General features: G+C 50.0%; 2 protein-coding genes across 18 annotated transcripts in view; one reads left to right on the top strand and one right to left on the bottom strand.

Annotated features, from left to right (window-relative positions):
* Positions 1-670: 670 nt before the first annotated feature.
* ANXA4 (annexin A4) lies at positions 671-18,405 on the bottom strand. Of its 3 annotated transcripts, XM_041479193.1 has the most exons (14): positions 17,697-17,904; positions 11,905-12,043; positions 6,824-6,879; positions 5,640-5,715; positions 5,172-5,266; positions 4,797-4,910; positions 4,561-4,651; positions 3,845-3,924; positions 3,332-3,388; positions 2,851-2,944; positions 2,292-2,387; positions 1,796-1,854; positions 1,284-1,406; positions 671-1,027 (listed from the first exon to the last, which is right to left on the bottom strand). In XM_041479193.1, the coding sequence occupies exons 3-14, from the start codon at positions 6,824-6,826 to the stop codon at positions 968-970; spliced, it is 948 nt and encodes a 315-aa protein (XP_041335127.1). In that variant the 5' UTR covers positions 6,827-6,879; positions 11,905-12,043; positions 17,697-17,904; the 3' UTR covers positions 671-967. The 3 variants fall into 3 exon arrangements, with proteins under 3 accessions (XP_041335127.1, XP_041335116.1, XP_041335138.1); XM_041479182.1 differs by lacking the exons at positions 11,905-12,043; positions 17,697-17,904 and adding an exon at positions 10,151-10,276; XM_041479204.1 differs by lacking the exons at positions 671-1,027; positions 1,284-1,406; positions 1,796-1,854; ... (8 more) ...; positions 6,824-6,879; positions 11,905-12,043 and adding an exon at positions 16,359-16,452 and having other exon boundaries at positions 17,697-18,405.
* AAK1 (AP2 associated kinase 1) overlaps positions 18,222-22,120 on the top strand; it is a 57,633-nt gene continuing 53,734 nt past the window's right edge. For 4 of the 15 annotated variants that reach the window (XR_005956073.1, XR_005956074.1, XM_041478829.1 and 1 more), the window contains exons 1-2: positions 18,224-18,430; positions 18,519-18,825. Coding sequence is in view for 11 of the 15 variants with exons in the window: in XM_041478829.1 (XP_041334763.1) it covers positions 18,663-18,825 (163 nt within the window). In the remaining 4 variants the exon portion in view is untranslated. Of the gene's footprint in view, positions 18,431-18,518; positions 18,826-22,120 lie in introns of all 15 variants that reach the window. The other 11 variants (XM_041478810.1, XM_041478802.1, XM_041478860.1 and 8 more) reach the window with 7 other exon arrangements.

Genomic DNA, 22,120 nt, shown 5'->3' on the forward strand with positions numbered 1-22,120 from the left:
TGTAGGGTCTGGGGGAGAAGTCTCTCCCAGAGGCTGATGGGGACATCCCCGTGAGGCCCAGGCACAAACACAGGTCCCTTATGGGGTTGTGACACGGGGCAGCTGGCAGTCAGCCTGGGGAGATGTGGGCAGCTGTCCCAGGCAGGTCTGGGGAATCCCCTCAGGGATATTTGGGATTGTGTCCCAGGAAAATCTGCCCAGCCCCAGCACCAGGCTGGTGAGGTAGGGTTTTGGGGACAGGTCATTCCTTAAAAGGCACCATTCCAATGACAGCACTTTATCCAGAGCAGGTTTATAATATAACCCACATTATTTATATTCCCATGATCCAGCAGACAGACCAAAATCACAGGGCTGCTCTAACCAGGGCAGAAAAGGGTTTTTCTCATGTCACCAGTGACAATTCCCCACTTACAGGCAACATATACACACAGCACAGCCAGGCTGTTAATGCTCCACACTAACAGAGGCAAGTCAATATGCAAACGTGTTTGTATTTTAGATATTTGGTTTCTTTGTGTTTTAATTCTACTGAAAAACTGAAGCAAACCCATGTTTTGCAGTCTCCATGTACCAAGGAGGTTGGCTTTTCCCTGTGCAGCCTCTCACTCTCAGGTTTGCTTTAGTTGATGCATTTTGCTGGTGAGCACAACAGCAGAGGGGCAACTGCTCAGGAAACAACTTTTATACCTTTGGTTACAGCATTCTGTGTAAGTTGGGCTTCACCAGCCCAGTTAGTAGGCAAATGGGTGTTCCAAGCATAAAAGTGTATCAAAAGGGTCAACCACTATCTAACCAGAACATGAACTAACCTAAGTCAGTAATCAGAGTAATTAATAAGGCATTTGGGAAAAAAAAAATAAAAGGAGGAAATCTTTATCATGATTGGGCTCGATGATCTTAAAGGTCTTTTCCAACCTAAACCATTCCATGATCAGCTGCTTGCCATCACCCAGCAGGTTCTCCTTTAATCCTCCCCACCACACAGCCTGAGCAGAACCTTCCTGTAGTCCCCTGAGCAGTCTCCCTAGAGAGAGCAGAAAAAAGGAACACCATTAATTTTGCAGTTCCATGGAAAGCAGGATTCCTTTCAGTATAAATGACTTATTGTAGTGTTTGTATCCTCTTTGACAACTTCATAACCAAGATCATTCAGGAAGGTTTTCAGTACATAAATGTGAAGTCTCCTTAATTCCACCTCCTCTAAAATACCCAAATGTTGTTTTGAGGGTCTCCTAGGTGCTGCTTAGCAAACCCAGGTGTGTGTAAGACTCTGAGCTCACCTTAATGAAGGAGTGGAGTGATTTTCCATACATGGCCAGGAACTCCCTCCTGATGTAGAGCATGTCTATCTCAGCACGGGACACCATCACCCGGATCAGTGTGCTGTCATCAGTGCCCAGGCCCTGAGGGGACACAACAGCAGCTGCACAGGCTGGGGACACACAGGGACAGGCACTGAGCCTTGGCCTTCCATGGAATCCACTCCTGACTAGACCATTTTTGCATTAATGCAGGCATCCATTACCAGCTCTGAGCTTCCTGAAGGAAAAGAACTCCACAGAAAAGCTCTGAGCTTCCTGAAGGAAAAGAGCTGCACAGAAAAGCTCTGAGCTTCCTGAAGGAAAAGAGCTGCACAGAAAAGCTCTGAGCTTCCTGAAGGAAAAGAGCTCCACAGAAAACCTCAGACTTCTTTCTTTTTTCCCTCCAATAAACAGTTCCTTTTTCTCTAATTCTGTCATGCTATTGACTTAAGCATGGAGAGGCAGGGGGGAAAATAGCAAAATCTCTTTACCTTCATGGATTTGTACAGTCTTTCAGCAAAATAAGCAGGTTTATTCCTCATGCACTTTACTGTAAGGGAGACAAAAGCAAAATAATTAAAACCAATAAACACTGAAGGATAAAGTCTTCCAAACCCTTCCAGCACTTTCTCAGAGCAGATATTTATTCTGTAAAAATGCAACTCAACAAGCACAGTGCAGACATCCAGAGTCAGTGACCTGCTGTCAATTGATGTCTCCATGCCCAGTGCACAGCAATAAAATATTTTTAAGGCTTTAAAGCTTCCAGACAGCAAATGTCATCTGCCAAAGCATCCCTTGGCAGACAAATACAAAGCACAGAACCTTCTTACCAGGTCTTTGCATCAGCAAAGATTAAAACACTGTGGCTTGTAAAACAGTGAAAAAGAATGTGCCTCCTGAAGCTATGCAAACAGTCAGGGCAAGAGACAGTATTTTTAATTATTTAATTAGTTTGTAGACAAAGATTAAAAGCAGGGAACTCACCCACAGCTAACAAAGCATCCTCAAGGTCTCCTGACATCTCAGATTTAATGCTGTCTGTGATGTCCTTATTAGCAATCACTCTGTACACATCAAAAACTAGGAGGAAGAGTTGGATAAAAGAGCCAAGTGAGCTGCTTCAGTGTGTAACCCCCGAGGATCACTTTGCAAGATCAAGCTCCTCATAGCCTGTACAAACACTGCACCATTACCATGACATTATAAGCTAAATCAGGGCTGCCCCTCAGAAATAATTCATTTTAATTATCAGCTGTCTTGCTAATTAGCCTACCACTGCTGCAAGGATTTTCCAGAACTGCTATTTAATGCAGTTTCCATGCTTAGCTCTGTCCCATGGGAGTCACACTTCATTATCTCCAATTTACAGACTAGAGGAAGTTGTATGGGTGTTTTACTCAACTCCCATTTTGAATCAACTGGCCCTGAGAATATCTGTTGTCTCAGGAAGAGATCACAACCAGTTAATGAGCAAGTGCAAAGCTCCTACAAAAGTACTGTCCTCAAACAAGGGGAAAAACCCAGGACACCAGAGAGGTCCTACCTCTGAGCAGGTGGCACCTGTTCCTTGTGCAGAGGATGGACAGGAACTCCACCTCATCTGTTCCCCATTTCTTCTCCCCAGCTTCATACAGGGCCTGGAAAACATGAACAAAGTGAGGATAACTGAGAACACCAGGTGTATATAATGAGATTTTTACTTCTTAGAACCATTTGGGTTGGAAAAGCCCTCTAAGGCCATTGAGTTCACCACTAACTCATGTCCCCAAGTGCCACATTCACATGGTTGTTGAATCCCCTCAGGGATGGGGACTCCACAGCCTGTGCCAGAGCTGGACAACTCTTTTGGGGGAAAAATATTTCCTAATATCCAATCAAGTCTTCACCTGGGGCACTGCTGACTAGCACCACTTCAGGTTTACTCATCTACCTTGAGAAAAAGAGGTCTATAAACAGCAGGGATTCACCACACATCACACGTACAAACCCAGACAGTCTTTCCCAGGAAGCAAATTGCTACACACCTGAGCATCTTGTTGAGCAAGGGCTTCATCCACAAATGTTCCCTCATCTCTGTTACCCTGCAGTAATACAAGGATGAAAAACTCATTTCAACAGAGCAACTAATGGAAGTAAGTCCTGCAAAATCCCCATTCAAAACCAGTTACTGGAGATGTATAATGGGATTCTTAACATTGAGTAATGGGTTACAAATACAGCAAAACGTGATTCAGATGTGATTGCTCTTTCTGTTGGAACTAGCAGCCATCCACTTTATTAAAAAGAGCATATGGCATCAAGGCATGGCAGAGTGAGGCTGCTCTCCCTGCAGAAGCTGGTGTGAAGTGCTGGCAAGGTGAAATGCAAGGGAAGTGAAACAGCAGCCAGCCTAAAGCACCTCTGTGGGAAATGGATTTATAGAAAATTCTCAAAGCCTGACAGAAGGCTCACAATCTGTATGCAAACTTTGAGATCAGAAATGAGTGAGAGATGCCCAGCAGATGTTCACCCCCGTGATCTCCCCAGCCTGGACTCACCGTGGCGAGGGACACGAGGACCCTGCGGAACTTGGAGGATGTGTCAGAGACAATGTCGTCCTCCAGGGTGGAGCCGTACTCTGCCAGGGCACACACACACACACAGCACATCTGTTACTCACAGAATCCCAGGATTTGCTGACTGGGAAGGGACCCATGAGCAGCAGCAAGTCCAACTCCTGGGCCTGCATAGAACCATCCCCAGGAGCCCCACCATGTGCCCAAGAACGTTGTCCAAACACTCCCTTAGCTCCATCAGGATTTCTGCTGTTCTAGGGAGCCTGTTCCAGTGCCCAGCCACCCTCTGGGTGAAGAAGCTTTTTCTAACATCCATCCTGAACTGTCCCCAGGATTCGGTTGCCTCAGCAGTGCAGCACAGGGGGACAGGCATGTCCTGCTGGCCACACTGTGGCTAGGACAAGCCAGGATGCCCTTGCCCTTCTTGGCTTTCATGACAGCAATCCAGCCATCATATTGAGTGGTACAGGGCAAAATTAAAAAGCACAGCCAGGATAAAACTGGCAAAAGATCCACCATGGATGGACCTCCAGCTGACAGACATAACCACCCCACCCCATCACATTTACAACAACTCCATTTCTGGGTGTAATTCTAGTCTTTGGTGCTGACAGAACCTTCTCCTTCCTCTCCACACAGCCCTGCACACCCACAGGTGGCTTCTGAGCCAGTAAGAAATTGCAGAGTGTGCTACATACGGAGTTTGTAGTTCTCATTGATGTGCCGAATCTCCGCGTTGGTGCGAGAAGCCAGGATTTCAATCAGGCAGCCTTCATCTGTCCCTGCTCCCTGGGGAATCAGAGACAAGACTCTGACAACTAGGACTTTTGTTTATTAGATATAGCTTAATAAGAAATTAATAATTAATATACAATTATGGCATTGCATACTGAATTGACTGTAAGTCATGTGACATAAAAAAGCATTTCCAAACCTTCAGAGCCCTCCTCAGTTCATGCACGTCATACATGGTGGTAGGAGTCATCAAACCAATGATCACCCTTTCAAAATTCCCACTCAGCTCAGACTTCAAGTCATCAATCAAATCCTAGAAGACAGAAAGAGAAGAAAGGAGAAAAAGACACGGCCTTTGAGAAGAGGAAGAACTCTGTCAATACTTTTCTTGGATGAACAGTTACTCTGAAGTGAACAAGAACAAAAATCTTGGCCAAGGAAAGCTTGTGCTCAGTGCCAATCATGCTCTTGTGGAGGCTAGGATGTTTTTCACATTTCACTCAAGTGGTACAACCCAAAAAAGTCCCCATCTCCCAATTAGAGGCACAGGCACTGATCTCTGAAGAGCACCTACCCTGCCAATAGTGCTTTTATAGGTGATCAGAACTTGCTGACGTTGGGAAATGTTCAGTTTGGTCAAGGTCTCAATGATGGCATCTTCATCTGTGCCTGGAAGGAACCAAAGAAAACCAGTCAAGCTGCTTGTACCAGAACCAGAGGCCTGCTCTGGCCTTGCCCAGGGTGTGCCATTGGCCACACAACCTTACAAACATCCTTGCACAACCTGGGTCTCACCTGTGCATGAGTGCCTTAGCCCAGCAGCACCACACCACAGACAGAGAAAACAAGAGCCTGACTAAATATGTTTTTATGGCCAAGACTTGAATTTCCAGTGGGGTTCAAGTTGCCCAATTCCTCCAGTGCCCTCACAAGGCAGTGAGGTGATGCAAATGGCTGAACTTCCCCTCCAAAAAACCACCAGTAAAAACCTTCCCAAGCAGCAGAGCTGAAAAAGGTTTAACAGTGGAGGGAGATAACTTACCAAGGCCCTTCATGGCCTTCCTTAGTGCCTGTGCTTCTTGCTCAGCACTGAAAGCTGAGACACCCTTGATTGTTGCCTAAAGCCAAAGGAGAGGAGTTATGAAAAGTAGTCACAAAGTGAGACATTCACAGAGTAGAACTGAATTTAAAAAACAAACAAACAAACAAACCAATTCAAAAGATGCAAACATCTCTTTTGGAAAGTGACAGCCAGTAAAGTCAAAAACACCCTCCAAACATGAGTGATTTCATACCAGGTTCCATCCATTCCAAAAATGAAATGGTTTGTTCCAGAAGGACTTCCCAGCCACATAAGAAATAAGCTACAGGGACTCAACTGAAAGGAGAAAATATCTTAATGTGGCTGCCCATGCAGTATCTGCTTTCCAGTTAAATAAGGGCACACTGCCTGACATCTCTGTTCAGTCCAGCTTCTTCCCAGCAGTTTTCCATGTAAATCATAGAAGAAGCTGTTCCCAGCAAAGCCCCATTCCTGACTTCTCTAAGAGCAGTCAAGAACCATCATTCTGTTAAATAACACACCAGAAAGTGCAGTGTTTTACCCGAAATGGTGATTCACAAACAGGTTTCTCCTGCCTCTGGTCTGGTGCAATTTCTGGGGAAATACACTTTTCTTGCAAAGCTCTTCATGTTCCCAAGAAAATCATCAGTGGTAAAAGTACCACTTAACATTCAATGGGCAGAAAAGTGTTCCCCTGTCCCTGGAAGTGTTCCAGGCCTGGCTGGACAGGGCTTGGAGCAGCCTGGGACAGTGGGAGGTGTCCCTGCCCATGGCTGGAGATGGAACTGGATGATGTTTAAGGTTCCTTTCAACCCAAACCATTCCAAGATTCTGTAATAGCAACCATAGAAATGGCTGCCTCGTAGGCTCAACCTGGAAAGAATAATATGCCTAGGAAGTTTATCTGGAGAAATTAATGTTCTTTGAATTATGTGAATATCTGATCTGGTTTTCCATTAACTCCCCAAAGGCAAAAGCCTGTATGTGTGGGTCATTCTCCTCTACAATGAGGAAGCAGAAAGAAGTGATAAATTCACCCCCTTGAAAGGACAGACAGTGACAGTGTTCTTCCTGCTATGTCCTTATCTGAGCTCCACTCCCCACGTTTATCAGGTCAGAGCAAAGGCTTGGCACAGCCTGGCACAGCAAACACACTCACTCACCATCCTGCTCGGATCTGGTCAATCTCTTATTGTCTGTGTCCAAGGCACTGAGACAGCTGTAATAATAAAACACAGGAAGTGTTAGTTTTCTAGCAAATTATTAATAGAATACACCTTCCCTGGAAGGTTAATGAGGCTGGTTAAATAACCATCTAATTCTTTGAGGACTAAAGCAAGATTGAGCAACCCAAGCTGAATGCCCAGGGCAGCTTCCCAGAGTGTCCAGCCCTGCTTTGTGCTGAGCAAAGGCTGGATCATGACAGCACAGGGCCAGGGCCGGGCTGGGAGGGATGTGGTGGACACACAGGTGATTAGCACTGGTAATTTAATGATTCTTCTCTATTGCCTGTGTGACAGCCTGGCTGAGGCTACAAGGAGAAGCAGACAGTGTTGCCCTGGAGCAAAGAAAATAGACTTGATTCCCATGTCCTCCAAAATGCATGGCTTTGACCTTGGCAGGTGAGAGCCTGAGGGTGAGCAGGGTGAGGATGAAGCAGGGTGAGGATGAAGCAGGCTGAGATTGCCCACACAGCCCTAACCCTTCATGGATCCTGCCTGGGAGGCAGAGACATTGTGGTGTAGGTGAGAACACAAAGGAGAACCTCACTTGAACACAGGACAGGAGAATTACTTTCCTTCTTCTAAATGTTCTATTATCTTAATAGAACATTTTATATTCAACATCCCCTCAGTTTGGTGCACTGTGTCCTTCCTTGTAGGGCTGTAGTTTTAACTGACAAAACCCTCAAAACCCCCCAAAGCTTCCTTGCCATCTGCCCAGGGTTATTAGTTCTGTTCACAACTTTGTTTGCAATCAGAGAGCCTTCGCATGAACACACCCAAATTTTCCTGAGTCCCTGATCCCTTGACAGGATGTCACGTACCAGGACAAAGTTCACTTCCCCACAACCCAAGTTCATCCCAGCATCACAGCAGAGGAGTTAGGAAAGGCAGACTCAAAGAGATACCTACATACAGTAGGGTTGAATTGAATAAAAAATAAACCCAAAAGATGCAAACACAGTGACAGTAAGTCAAGTCCACCCACCAAATGTGTGGTTTTATTCCAGGGTTGAGCGAGTTGTCTCATTAAAGCCCTGAAGCAGAAGCAGAGGTGCCAGCAGTGAATGACATCTCTCCCCAATTCTCCTCGTGGTGCTTAATAGCTGCTATCCACGAGTCCAGACAGTTGTGCAAGCCCAGGAGTGTGTTTGCTCCTGCTCCACATGACTCCTACAGACCTGGAATGCACAGGGTGAGCTGCTCAGGCCAGTTAACTCTGTGTGGCACTTGCCACGGACCTGTTATGCACAGGCACTCCTGGGTGCACCTCTAACTTACTACACCCTCTGCAATCAGGCAACATACAGCAATTATTAGTGTTGAGTTTGCTTCCTTTCATCTGATCACGAATTCCAGCAATCACAGTATGACCTAGACCTCAGAAAGTCATCTTTGCTCTTCTCTAATCTTTTTACAGAAGTAAAAAGCCAATTTTGTTTGCTTTAGTCAGACACTAAATGAAGGCTCTGAATTTCACTGTTGTTTTTGTGATGGAGCTCCTTGGTACACAGAAGCAGGAATATCAGAGAGGCTGGTTGAGCAAGTCAATTAGAGGGCAAAATAAAGGTCAGTAGCAAGGGAAAGGGAAGCAGAGAAATTCTGAGTGCAAATGAGCTGGCAGAAGGAAACCAGACCACGAGGAGTGGCTGCATGTACTGCACTCAGGGCAAATCCTCTCGCAACATCCATTAACAGCAGAAATACCACACTGAATATTGACTGCAAGACTGATTTCTCCATCCTGGGAACACCATTGGGAATTGAAAGAGCAGAGCACTGGAAAGGCAGCAGGGCAAAGCCAATCTGCAAGTGCTGGTTTGTTCCTGGTGCATTTCTGTGTGAGAATGAGCCTCTGAGGTTACAGGTGGGAGAGCCCAGCCAGGCTGTCTGGCAGTGGCCCCTGTAACCCTTTCACAGCTGAAGGGGTCTGCAGGAACTGGGGCTTTACATGAATGAAACTCTCCTAAGCCACCCCTTGGCAAGCAAAGAGAGGGAATTGCTCAGCAGATTTGCCAGTGCTCAGCAGCTTAACACAATTCCTGGCGTGCAGCTCAGTCAGGGAAAAACAGCTCCAGGACAGGAACAATACTTTGCTCTGTGTTTTGAAGAATTAAACTGCATGCAAGAATCAGCCAGCCAGTGCTACGATCCTGATGTTATTTGCTTCACCCCAGAATAAACGCCTGGTGCAATCAACCTGGCAGAGAACAAGCTAAAAACATTGTGTCCAGGTGATAGAGTGCAAGTGTAGGAGGCATCCCTCCCATTACTCGATTTTTTTTCCACGGATGATCTTTCCCTGGCAGGCTTCATCAGCTAAACAGCCTGTTTTAAGTCCATATCAAACATCCTCTAAAAGCTGAATAAACCTGATTTATCAGGGAAGTGCCGACACTATCACATGTGCTGGCCAGTTCAAGTTTAGGCTTGCACACAGTCAGGTTTTCCTGACTATGCTCAGAGCACACACACAGGAACCACCAAGGAAAGTTCCAACAGCTTAACAGGATATAAACACAGGGCTTTTCCCCTCCCAGTTTGAGCTCGCAGCGTTGCCAGTCCTCCACCTCGGACCTGGATGGAAACCCACCGCTTTGTGACCCTTTTCCTCGCGAGGCAAACCCTGGACCTGTCCGACGAGTTCCTTCATTGGGTGCACGTTTACCCAAACACAGCCCACACCCAGCGCCGCATCAGCTTTTCCACAGCTCGGTGACCGCCAGCTGTTGCCGGTGTGCGGGATGCAGCCCTGGCTGCGCTCCCGGCGTGCCCGGGCTGGGGCTGGGGCTCGCCGCAGGGCCACTGACTCCGAGATCGCAGCTCCAGAAAGGATCTCCCGAGACAGCTGAGGTATCCCAGCGCCTCCCACACAATGACCTTTATATGCCACTAAAAACATGATTCTTACAGCCTCGTACGCCTCATTCAGCCTGTGCGCACACCCCGAGCCGTGTCACCCCCTGCCATGCCCTCAGCGCTCCAGCGGCCAGGACCTGCCAGCCCTGGCACGGCACAAACAGGAACCAAAAGCCGCACTCCCTGTGACAGGGAAAGGTCAGCCCTTCCTCCATCCCAGCTGCCCCCGTCCTTGCTCAGCCCAGGCCGGGCTGCCCCAGTGCCGCGGCACCGCTGGCATCGCCCAGCCCGGGGCTGCCGCTCCCGCAGCGCCGCCGCTGCGCGCTGGAAAGCGGGGATTGGCACCTTCCCGGGCACCTCCGGCCATGCAGCCCCGTCCCCATGCCAAGCGGGACGCTTGGCACTCACCTGCTGTCCCGCGCGGGTCACTGGCACAGATGGGGAGAGCTTTGGTGGCTGTCCTGGGTGGCGAAGTCCCCGCCCTGGCGACACGCGGCAGTGACGTGAGGGAGCTCCAGCCCTGCCCTGCCCATCCCTGAACAGTTGGTTGTGATCCAGAGCAGGGAGAAGTTCCCGGGAAGCCTCACTCACACTGCACGTTTGGGATGGAACCCCAAACTGCACTTTAGGGGTTACACGGAGCGCTGGCAGGCTGGGACGGCATTCCCTGTAAAAATCCCTGGGAGCTGAGGGGCTCTGCCTGCAGGCTCTGGTCTCTCACTCCTGCCTGCAGCAGGCGTGGAGCACACAGACAGAAACACCCTCGAGGAAGAAGTCCTGTTCCTCCCCCGGTGTTGTTTGTGGGGATTTCTGATCTGTATCGTGCCTCCTGTGCTCCCACAGCACCTCTCTGGCTCTTCAGCATCCTCACCCCTCGTCTAAGCACTTTGCATTGCAAACAGCCATGATTTCACTTAGGATGGTTCTTTGCATAACGATTATTCCTTTTGCCCCGATAAATGGCAGTGCCCTCAAGCCAAAACCCTTCAGGCAAAGGGACTTCAGTTTTACCCCGATGCGACCCTGCCGGGTCAGCCATGGACATGATCACAAGGCTGACAGAGCCTTGCAATAGAGGTATCTTGTCTTCAAATGTTTATCCTCAGGACCTTTGGTTCCTCTGATGCCAAACGTGCTGTTATTATCACGGGTAAACCAAGCCTCTCAGTTTTTTCCATCTCATAGGACAGCTCTGTCTCATCCCTGTGCCTCTTTGCCCATGCTCCTTTGCTGGAAGGGATCTAAATTTAGCAGCCTGGATGCGGGCAGGCTGTGCCTCAGTGAGCATGTCTGTGTGGGTTATTTATTACAGCTCCTGCTGCAGCTCAGCTCCCAAAACAGCTCCACGCAGCCCAGCACCTACTGCTGATGCAAGGGGATGGACCAAGGGAACAGAAAATCCAGGTTCAAGCCTCAAACGCTCTCCTTTTGCACTGCAGAGCCTCTTTCCATGGAAAATCTGGCACTTGACCCTGCCCAGGATTCAGTGTGGACCAGCACATATAAACTGTTGCTAAGGAGAAACTTTTCTCTTTCCTACATCTGTGAAAGTTTCCATTCTCAGCCCTTCTTCTCACGTCAGCAGTCCCTGCTCTGGGCCCATTTTAATCCCCCAGCAGAACTGCTGTGTTTCTCCATCTTAGGTTGCCAGTGATTTTTTTAGCCTGTGTATTTTCATCCTCTGTTTGCTTCCCAGTCTCTTCAGCCCCCTGGACTGGAAGGCTGTGCAGTCACTGGTATATGCAATAGTAATTATTTAATACCATGAGTTATCACTTTTCTTTCCAAATTAGTTAAATATTGCACCAATCCTCCCATTCATTATTTTCACAATTTAACCTTTTCTTTCCCCCTGGGAGAGGCACCAAGGAGGAGGAATACCTGAGGATACAAAGTGTTTGTGTGGATGTTTTTGGCCACCTGGAATTAGTCATGTAAGTGTAGTCCATTCAGCAGCCAGATCCTGACACATCACACAGCCAAGTTCCCTGTAATCATGGCTGGTTATGGGTGCTGGCTCCAGAGCCATCTGATTCAGTCACGATTATTTGGACCAGAAAGGAAAACAAAAAGGCACAAAAGCTTCTGAGCATGCTGAGAGTTGTCTGAGTTTCTCTGGAAGGTGGATAGAATGACAGGGAGTTTAAGGAACCCTGTTATACCTTGCTACAGGAGCTGCTCCCTTCAGGAAGGTGAAGGGTTGTTGCTGTATTTTCCTAGACAAGGTTCAGGTGACAAAGCTTTGTCTCTCCAGGGGTCCTTTGTGCAGGGTCTGCTCAACTTTCAGCTTTGTCTTCATCTCTGAAAGGAGGGAAAGGCTATGGTTATTCTCCAGTATCTCCAGCTGAAGGATATCACTGGCTGGCATAGCTTTGCTGTCCTTGCATCAGAGGACAGCAGGGGACAAGCCCACAGTCCCTCTCAGTGCAGTGACAGAGCACGTTGCTCTTCTGTTCACAGATACTTCATTTGTCCTGTCAATTATTTTAACCACCCTTGGTTTAAAGCTCTCAACCCCCCAGACTTTACCCAGTTACACACATGCTTTCTATTCCCATTCCATCCTGCTGTTCTCCCATCTGCAAAAGACCTCATGAAAATTAAAGGTCACAGAAAAACAGGGGTGGCAGTGTGCATTAAGTAAATAACTTGGGCTCAAACAGCAGCCCTTTAGGTAGGGGTATTTCTTCAGTCCCACAATGAGAACAGAGCTGAACCTCTAGAAAATGGCAACATTTGGTTTTGCCTGAAGGACCTGACCTTTTAAATTTGCATCTCAGAGAGCAAAGGAGCCTTGTGCTAGGAGGAGAGATTTTCAGCGTGTCCTTTCATCAGCAGGTACCTGCCTTTAGCTCTAGAGAAACAGCCTCACCTCACTCACTGAGCTCCAAATCCTGACACTAATGAAGTCATTCACCAAGAGAGGGTCAGAAACTGGGCCTTTGGGGATTAAGCCAGTGGTTCACAAGGGAAGTGCTCACTTTCCTACCTGAGCACTGGCAGTTTGCAAACAGCCCCTGAAAATGGGGTTATTTAAGGGTTGCACAAGTGCTGTGGGAGTGTGTTGGATGCTGTAGCTCAGTCAGTGTTGTCTCCATAGCAGCAGTACCCGAAGGTAGGGTGGAGGCTGAAAACCAGCCCTTGCTTTTCCAAAGCACTGGGCTCTGTGTGCTTTTAAGAGGGTGAAGAATTCTCTCATTCCCTGTATTAATATCACAGTAGTCTCAAATGAACTGCAGTTGTTAGGGCTCGCTGCAGACATCCAGGGGCACTTCTGACCCTTAGAGCCAGGATGTGTCCTTACCTGCTGTTCAGGTAAACAGCCACAAATCACAGGTGTTTTGGGAAGAGGTGTTTTGGGGAAGAACTTAGGAAGAGGTAGCCTGGAGCTGTTGCTCCATGATTGGAGTAGAGCCCTTTTAACACAAAGAGAGGAAGGAAGATGAAACACTGCCAGACCTAGGTAAGCAGGGCTTATTTGAGTGGGAAAACTGAACTATTCCAACTCACATAAAAAATTGGAGTGTTCTTAACTCTTCATAACCACTAGAAACACTGCTTGTGCACTCAGCATTATCAGGGGAATGCACAGCACTCTCCCTTTTAGCAATCCAGGCAGGATTTAGAACCCTGAGCACAGCATACCAGCACTGCTATGCAAGTCAAAGGCTCTCTGGGTAGATTATATAAACATAAATGTCACACAAGGCCAAGAAGAAACTGGGGAGCAGAACTGATTTGAGAAAATTCCTGTAACCCAAGATGCCTTTAAAGCAAGCAGCCACTTGAACACAGGGGGAGCCCACAGGGCTGAGACAATGAGCTGTAAGGGGAGACAGCGATGAGCACTGCAAGGATGAGACAGCCAGGAGTCGAATTCCCGTTTCAAGTGTGCTTCAATCACCAGGTTCTCAAGGTGGGGATGCTCGTGTTCTGTGGGCAGGCACACAGGAGGGGATCCCAGCTGCTCTCACAGCTCCTCACGCTGACAGCTCTAGCAGATCTCGGCGGCGGGGGGCTCTCCACACTGCTGTCCCCCAGCATATGCTGTGCTGACACTGCCTCAGAGATGCCCACCCACTCTGCCTTTCTCCCACAGAGAAACTGAAGGCTGCACTTGGCCACGGGCCCAGTCTGCTGTTTTCTTTTCTTCAGGAAAGCTATAAACAACAGGGCATGCAAGCAGTCCGGGGCCATCGGTGGTCTGATGGCTTCGCTGGCTGCCTGTGGCCCTGAATCCATCCAAAGGGGAACAGGAGTCAGCAAAAACCACCAGAGAGGGAGGGGGCTTAACGAATGTTCACTTTAATTAGCATACATATAATTCTGAAGAGGAAATGAGTAGCTTTCACTTTTTCTTCTTAATTAATATTGCCTCGATGTAGTTTAATCTTACTTAGCTGCTCTGTAATTTGGCCATGACCCAGCTGTAGGGGATGGAAACAGAGCCATGACTGCCCAGCTCAGGATGACTTTTCCTGACCCTGCATTTAAACAGAAGTGAGCAAAGGGTGTGGGCAGAGCCGGGTGAGGTAGCTCAGGGCAGGAGGAGCCCCAAGAGGATCCTGACACTGGAAACACAGCTGATAAATCCCTTCTCAGGGAGAGCCCAACTTGCAAACTTCCCTTAGTGTGGCAGCAGCTGCTTTAAGGGACAGAGTGGAGCTGTGGTGCAAAGTCATGCTCCTTGAGAAACACGGCTCTGTCCCACCCAGGCTGTGCTCAGGGTCAATCCAGGCCGTTGCATCCCACGTGTGAGCCTGCAGAGCTCCATCAGCTCCATTATTTCTGGGTGTGCCACTGCTGGGGATGGAAGACTGGCTTCCAGCCACAGGAAGCAGAGCCATTGCTGGAGCAAGTGAGGATGTCCTGCAAGGGCAAACAGGAGCACCAAGGAGGTGGAAGATTCCAGTTCTTAAACACGTGAAGTACAGATCTGAGTTCTGGAGTTTTTCTGTTCCTCTGCATAAGTCTGAACCCAGTAAAGCCCAGCTCCATGATAGTGTGCTTGAGGACTGACCTTTTCTTGGGGTGATGGAGATCAGTGATGGTTTTTCTGGTCATACTAATAGTGTTTGGGGGCCACTACTGTGCACTTGGAAAGAAATCCTTGAAATCCAGGAAATCACAGGCAGAGAGATGATAGAACAGTGGCTCTATTCTTTGCTGGTGAGAAGCTTAACAGAGTTTTTTGCAGTAAATTTATATTTAAAGAGACATAGAATTGTGGAATGCATTGGATTGGGAGGGACCTTAAAGCTCATCTTGTTCCAACCTCCATGGGCAGGGACACATTCCACTGTCCCAGGCTGCTCCAAGCCCTGTCCAGCCTGGCCTTGGACACTTGCAGGAATCCAGGGACAGCCACAGCTGCTCTGGGCACCCTGTGCCAGGGCCTCATCCCCCTCACAAGGAACAATTCCTTTCTTATATCTAATCTATTTCCTCCCTTACTTTGAAACAGTTACCCCTATCACTGTGTAAAAAGGGCTCTCCCAACACACTTACCAAGATAAACATTACCGTGTGATTAAGACCTCGTTATTATGCGGTGAATTCATGAAAATGTGACCACGGCTGTTTCCCCTGGCCGGTTAAGTGACAGCAAGCACAGTGCCAGCTCTGCTCTCCGTCGTTGCCGCTCCCCGAGCTCTCCAGAAGGGGCCAGTGTGCCCTCGCCTTTCGGGGGCCGCAGCAAACCTGCCCAGGCCTGTGTTTTTATTTAGAAAATGCTGAGCTGTCTGGAAAGTTTGATGAAGAGGGATGCAGCTGTATTAATGTGCTTCTTCCTGGGGATTTGAATGCATTTTCTGAGCAGCGCAGAAGGACCAGGGATCAGGGAGACAATGTGCAGGGAAGCAGCTCTGCTGACCACACTCGGATATTTTAAACCTCGCGTCATGGGATTTCAGCAGCTTAAAATTTGGTGTTTAGATTGAGTGCATTAGTCAGAGGTTCCTCTCTGCAGCAGGACAAGCCCGGGAGCGCTCTGGAGTCGCTCTGACACAGGAGAAGCAGCAGGCCCTGTCTGTGCTGTGGCCGCGGATCAGCTTTTTCCCTTGGAGCTTTCAGGCTCAGTTCCCTCTGATCCCTGTGAAGGTCACTGGGATTGCAGCAGCGCAGCCGAGCCTTGTGCTTTCTGGAATAAAGAATATCCCCAGCGTCTGCAGCCGGGGATGGCTCCTGCTGTGCTCCTGCTCCCCAAAATGGTCATGGGTGGGGTTTGCGTGCCCGTGGGCTGAACATCAGAGCCCCCAGCCGCGCGTGGGTCTGGCACTGCCTGCATTGCACTGCAGGTACGGTTAAAAAAAGCCCTCTCGGAGCCAGGGAGGAGGCTCAGCAGTGCATCTGCAGCTCTCTGCATGCAGTGGCTTTTATCTTCTTTAGTTGGAAATGAGTCATTTCCCTGTACTGTACAGAGATGCCCAATTTCCTTGGAAATTGTTCAGTTCTGCAGTCCCCAGAAATCCCCAGTGATGGGACCCAATTTTTTGCACTGGGTGTTTTACCTGTCTTGAGAGGTGCCTGGGGATTTTCACAGGTTAGAGAAATATAAAAAAATATTTTAAAATAATGGATAGAAGCAACTGAGACTTCACTCAGTTCATATTTATTCCAAAGGGCACGTGAACCTTCTGTACTGAGCTCTGGCAGTTAATTCATCACAGAGCCCCAAAGCACAGCCAAGCATGTTTCATGCAGATTGAAGCCTGCAAATGAAAAAGGGCTGTTTGCACACGTGTTGGCTGCCTGGCTGAAAGGACTGCAGCTCCAGCTGTGTGGACTTGGGGTGTACTTGGAAATGAGGTGCAGTCCAGGAGCCACCCTACAAATTATGGGTGACTGAAGATGGTCAGAGGAAGACTTTGGGGTCTGCAGGGTGGTTTTGCGAGCCCACACCTTTAAGACCTGCTGAGGACAAGGATGGTGGAAGAGGTGTAGCATGATCCACAGTGAAGAGAAACAGCAGAAAAACAACTGTAGTGACGTGCTGTCAGATCTGCCCATCTGTGTATTGCTAAATGTTACCACCAGCAATTTTACCTGCCTATCCTCAGAGCCATATGCATCTTAAAAGTCTTCAAACACTGTGAGGAAAAACCCAATTAGACCCATTTACAACAGGCTGATCCAACCTCACTGGCATGGCTGGAAGCTCGTGACCAAAGCGAGGCCAAGGGCTGTGGGAAGGGTAAACATTTTTGTCACCCCAAAGCAACCAGGCCTGGCCTACCCTGGGGACAGGGGCTGGCAGCAGGGTGGCTGTAGTTATTACCATAATACAGGAAATAATAGTCATTGGGAAAATGGGACCATGCTTTGGTTTCCTCTTCCATCCCAGTCAGAGGGGAGGAAGGAGAGTGGTGCTGTCATGGAGGTATTAATTTGGCAACCAAGTGCTGCTTGGGTTTTGTATTCTGGAAAAAAACCCCAATTTTTGTCATTTTAACATTCCCTGTGCTGCTTGAAATCCCAGCTCCAGCCTTCAATAGTGCATGAGAGGAGCTGGCTGCTCTGGATGCCATAAGCTGGGAAAATCTCTGATTCCTGAGGAAAAAATGCTGAGAAGAACTCAAAGTGCATTTACAGTAAGATCTGAGCTAAACTAAACCTTTCCAAAGCCTGACCCAATGGCTTTGGGCTCTGGAGGAGCTGCAGTGCCCCTGAGGAGCATCTTGCCAGGCAGGAAGGAGGAGGAAGCTGTAATTTAACAGCAAATCCAAGGCACGGGTTTTACAAAACCAGCTACCAGGTGTAAAACTAAAGGCATTTTGAAGGATATCTCTGCTTTCAGGATTTTTTCTTAGGCTCTCAAAACAGGCACTAGCAGGGCCTGTGTGAAGATAAGCCTCGTGCTTCAGGTTAATCCCAAGATGTCACAGCAGTGGCCTTTTATTATTATACCACAAAAACATCGACTTTAGCGCATTATTTCAAAGATAAACGTAAATACCCGTCACCATGCAAAGCCCAAATGTGGGCCGTGGTTCCTCGCGGACAGGATTTCTGCACTCATCCCTCGCGGCGAGGAGGACGCAGAGTCCTCGGGCCCCGTCCGCTGTCCCTGGGGCGGCCTCCGGTCCCGGCCGGTCTGAGGGGCGACCCCGGCCCGGGCGCTCCGCCACAGCCCCCTCACGGCCCCGCCGGCACAGCGCCCCCTGCCGGCCGGGGCCGCGCGGCATGCCGGGACTTGTAGTCCCCACCGCCACAGAGTACCCCGTCCGCCGGCCACAGGGAACTACCGCCCCCAGCGTGCCGCGCGCGGCGCCGCCATCCCGCCGAGCCCCCGCTCCCCCTCCCTCCGCACTGTGGGGCGGGGGGCGCTCTGGGGGCTGCGGGACGGGACATTCTGGGGCGCGACATCCCGGGACGGAGCGCAGCGGAACGGGACGGCACAGCCCGGGGCGGCGGGGCCGGGCCCTGCAGCTGGCGGAGGCGCGGGGGCGGTGCTCCCGACGGCAGCCGGGACTTCCTGTGACGGCCCATTTCCTGGTCGGATGGGGCCGGCGGGGGGCGGCGGCGGCGGGGTCGGTCCCTGTCCCTGACGGGCTCGGTGGTCGCCGGTGACGCCGCCAGGCAGCGATGCGAGCCCCGGGCCCTGCCGGCAGCCGGCCCCCGCCGTGACCCGGTGGGGCTGCGCACGCCGGCCCCGCGGGGCGCATGGAGGCTCCCGCCGCCCTCTGCGAGGTACCGGGCAGCGTCGCTGCGGGTCGGGGCTCGCGGAGGGGCCCGCGGGGGTGACGCCGCAGGCCCGTTATCCCCGGTGCTTTTGCAGGTGTGACTCCCCGCGGGACAGCGCGGCTCGGCCCCGCCAGGCGAGCGGCCCCGGGCCCCCCTCAGCGGCCGCGGCAGGAGCCAGGAGGGCTCGGGAGTGACACCGGCATCGCCCCCGTCGCCGGCGGCTGCCGCCTCCTGAGACATGAAGAAGTTCTTCGACTCGCGCCGGGAGCAGGGCGGCTCCGGGCCCGGGTCGGGCACCAGCGGCGGCGGCGGCGGCAGCAGCGGCCCGGGCAGCGGCTACATCGGCCGGGTCTTCAGCATCGGCCGGCACCAGGTCACCGTGGATGAGGTGCTGGCGGAAGGTAAGGTCCCGGGGCCTTTCTGAGCGCTCGAGGACGCTGCTTTTCTCTTCCCAAGGTGGAAGGGAGGCCTTGAGGTGTCCCGGGCACTCAGCCTCCTCCTTGACCCCCAGATTGCTGAGTATTTCATTGTCCTTGGTAGAATTGCAGTCCAGTGGTGTCTGTAAGCTGATGTGTCTGGTCTTCCCATCTGTAAATCCAGTGTGGGTTTGGTAGATTTGGCGTTTTTAAAAATTGATTTAGAAATTGGGGGATTTTCAGAAGTTAATTGTTTCCCACTTCTCCTAAAGTGGGAGTTAAAAAAACCTAAAGAAACAGCCAAACCAAAATTGTCAAATATTTTGGTGCAGAACAAGGTGCTGTAAATAAAGAAAGCAGTGTCCTTCAGTCTTAAACTTTCTTCAGCTGTTACCTCCTTTCCCACCTCAAGCAGAGAGGATTAAAACACTGGAGTAAATTCCCTGTAGCTATGTTATGCACATAGGCTGAGCAGGACTGGCTGTGACCTGGGATGAGGGATTTCTTGGTGTGTGGGATGTCTGCAAGAGGAAGTGGTGATCCCAATTGCCTTTTTTCTTTTTTTTTTTTTCCCCCAAATAAAACAGTTAGAGACCTAAAAATGAATCCTGGGGGTTACAGAACTCATGACGTGTGCAGGCCTTGCAGTGCTGGTGGCATTTGTTTAATTGTGACCAGCTCTGCTGCTCGAACTATCATTTTACATTTCATTTGTTGGGGCTGTAAGGAACCTCCTGAATGGCTCTGCCTGCTAACCTTAGCCTCGACCTTCAGAGAGATGTTGGCCTCCTTAGACCTGCTCCTGGTCCCTCCTGCGCAGCATCCTGGGCAAATTTAGTCCAAACAGTGTTTTGTTTTGATGGCGAAGGAGAGGAGAGCTGCTGGGAGAGAGCTGAGTGGGAGGACCTGTGTTGGCTTTTACAGAAAGAGCCCTAAAATGGAAAAGGGACTCTGTGTACGCTGCCTGTGTTCAGATTTGTAAGAATTCATCACGGTGTACAAGAAAATAGGTCTGTGGCTGATTTTTAGACTTGGTTTCTGATGTGTTCTGCTGAGAGGAGCACTGAAACCAGGCTTTTACCTAGCAACTATAGTGATTTTTTTTTTCCTTGAAATTTGCAGTATAGGTTTGCTTGGACTGATATTTCCAAGGCCCTTTTGGCTCTGGAAGCTTAGGACCTACATGAGCTAAACTTGAGAAGCTGTCAGTCTCTCTTTAATGCAGGATGGCCTCATCCTGGTAACATGGGAAGGCAGAGGCTTTTTTTGCTGATGAGTAATGTGCTGGCAGGTTCTGCCCTGGGAAGCAAAGCCATGTGTCACCGGGCTCTCCTGCTGCAGCAGAGGTGGAGGTGGGAGCACAGATTGCCTGGGAGAGAAGAGCCTCCCTTCTCTGCCTCTCTGTCCTGGGGGAGCTGCTGCTTGTGGGGGCTTTTCCCTGCATCTCCTGTTTGTGTCTGTGGGATGGAGCATGACCTGCAGTTCTGGGTTCCTTCCATGCAGGCTGAGCACACCTGTGAAACAGCTCCTGTGAGGCAGAGGGAGTTGTTGTGGTAAAAGGTGCTGCCCAGTGAGGCTCTGCCGTGGGCAGTGTGAAATCCTCTGTGTGCAGAGTGGAATCTGCGAGGGGACACGAGCAAGGCAGTGGGTTGGTTTGCAGGTTGGTTTGCAGGTTGTCCCCTTTTTGGCTCTGCCGTGGGCAGTGTGAAATCCTCTGTGTGCAGAGTGGAATCTGCGAGGGGACACGAGCAAGGCAGTGGGTTGGTTTGCAGGTTGTCCCCTTTTGTTGGCAGCAGTGAAAATGCCTTTTCCTCTGCAGGAAAGCTGGGCCAGCTGGGGAGCAGTGTGGGTCAGGAGTGCTGCAGCTCTGCATGCCCCTGGCTGGGTGTGCTGGTAAACAGCCTTTTCTCCCTGACTCAGCTGGAGACCTGGGGAGCTCGTGGGCAGCCCGGTCCCCACGCTCCTGACGTCTGAAACCTCGGCTGGAAAACCTCTCTGTAGCTGCAGTGGTGTTTCAGCAGTGCTGAAGAGGCAACTCCTGGCTATTTCTGCTAAAAGGAAAAGTCCCCTGGGAAGCACTTTGTAGGAGGAGTATCCTGTCTGGGAAGGAAGGGCCTCTCATCCCCTTGCTTTAGGAGGGAGTGGGGAGGTCTGTGTTTAGGTGCAGCCTGTGAAACATGAAAAAATAGAGCTGTAAAAGTGGCTTGAAAGAGAGACCCAATGAAGTGATGAATGGTGTGGAGGAGAGTTGAGCTGAACCAGAAGTTTTGGAACTGAAGTGTTTGGAATTTGCCTCTGCCTGTCAGAGCTGTGCCTGGTCACCCTGAATTCTGCTGAGCAACCCTGCTGATGAGTGTGTGTGTGCCCTGGCTGCAGCACTGCCTGTGCCAGGTGGCAGATGGCTCCATGTGCCTCTGGGCTCTTGTGTAGATCCCCCAAAATACCTGCTGTGGTTAGGTGTACCCCCCCACCCCTGAAAAATAGTTCTGTCTGGATACTTGCCTGCCTGGGCAGGGAGGAACATCCCTTCCTTTTGGAAGGAAGTAGATGGGAATAATGCAGAAGGAATTTGAGGAGTTGGTTGTGGTGTTAGGATATGGTGAATCAGTGGGGTTTTTACAAAGAGGATGTTGCAATAGGTGATTCCTAGTTGGGTCCTTGTAGCTCTCCTGCTCTAATCCATATAATAGCACAAATAAGTTCTTGAACAATTCCCCTCAAAGTTTGCACAAGGATTATCTGTGGTGGGAGGGCAGTGCTGCTGGCCCTGGGGGTCTGCAGGGCCAGGTTTAAAGTCACACAGTGCCCCAGTGTGGGCTGAGGGGTGTTATGAGTGGTTTTGGGGTGAGTGGTGTTTCACAGAGCTGAAGTCAGTGCCCAGGAGCTCTGTCAGTGTTGGGCTGAGTCAGGCTGCTGTCTGGCTGTTTTCTTTCTGAAAATAAATCAAAAGAGTGTTGGACCAAATCAGGTACTGCTCTTTATTTCTGCCTTTGTCTAGGGGAAAAACCAAAACAACAAACCCCCACCCCAGAGCCCCATGCTGGAGCTCTAGGGAGGTTGGTGTCCCTCTGATGGGGATCAAAGCAGCAGAAACACTGAGAAAGATGTTGCCATAAATGAGGAATTTGCTAAGGAGTTTGGGAGAGGTGTGTGTGTGGCAAAGTACCACAAGGCATGGGTGAGCTAAAACAGGTCAGGGATTGCCCCAGTGTCCCATTTTTGAAGGCCTCTGTGTTTTGTGTGACTCCTCTCACAGTGTTGTGAGAGAGTGCTGAGCTGA

Source organism: Pyrgilauda ruficollis, unplaced genomic scaffold, assembly GCF_017590135.1.
Source record: "Pyrgilauda ruficollis isolate IOZ18807 unplaced genomic scaffold, ASM1759013v1 scaffold113, whole genome shotgun sequence".
NCBI lineage: Eukaryota > Metazoa > Chordata > Aves > Passeriformes > Passeridae > Pyrgilauda > Pyrgilauda ruficollis.

What these genes read in the sequence shown, in the direction of transcription:
- ANXA4 (XM_041479193.1), bottom strand. An exon ending in GAAGGCCATGAAGGGCCTTG is followed by an intron (nt 5,267 to 5,639) that starts GTAAGTTATCTC and finishes GGTTCCTTCCAG; the next exon opens with GCACAGATGAAGATGCCATC. An exon ending in CAATGAGAACTACAAACTCC is followed by an intron (nt 3,925 to 4,560) that starts GTATGTAGCACA and finishes GTGCCCTGGCAG; the next exon opens with AGTACGGCTCCACCCTGGAG.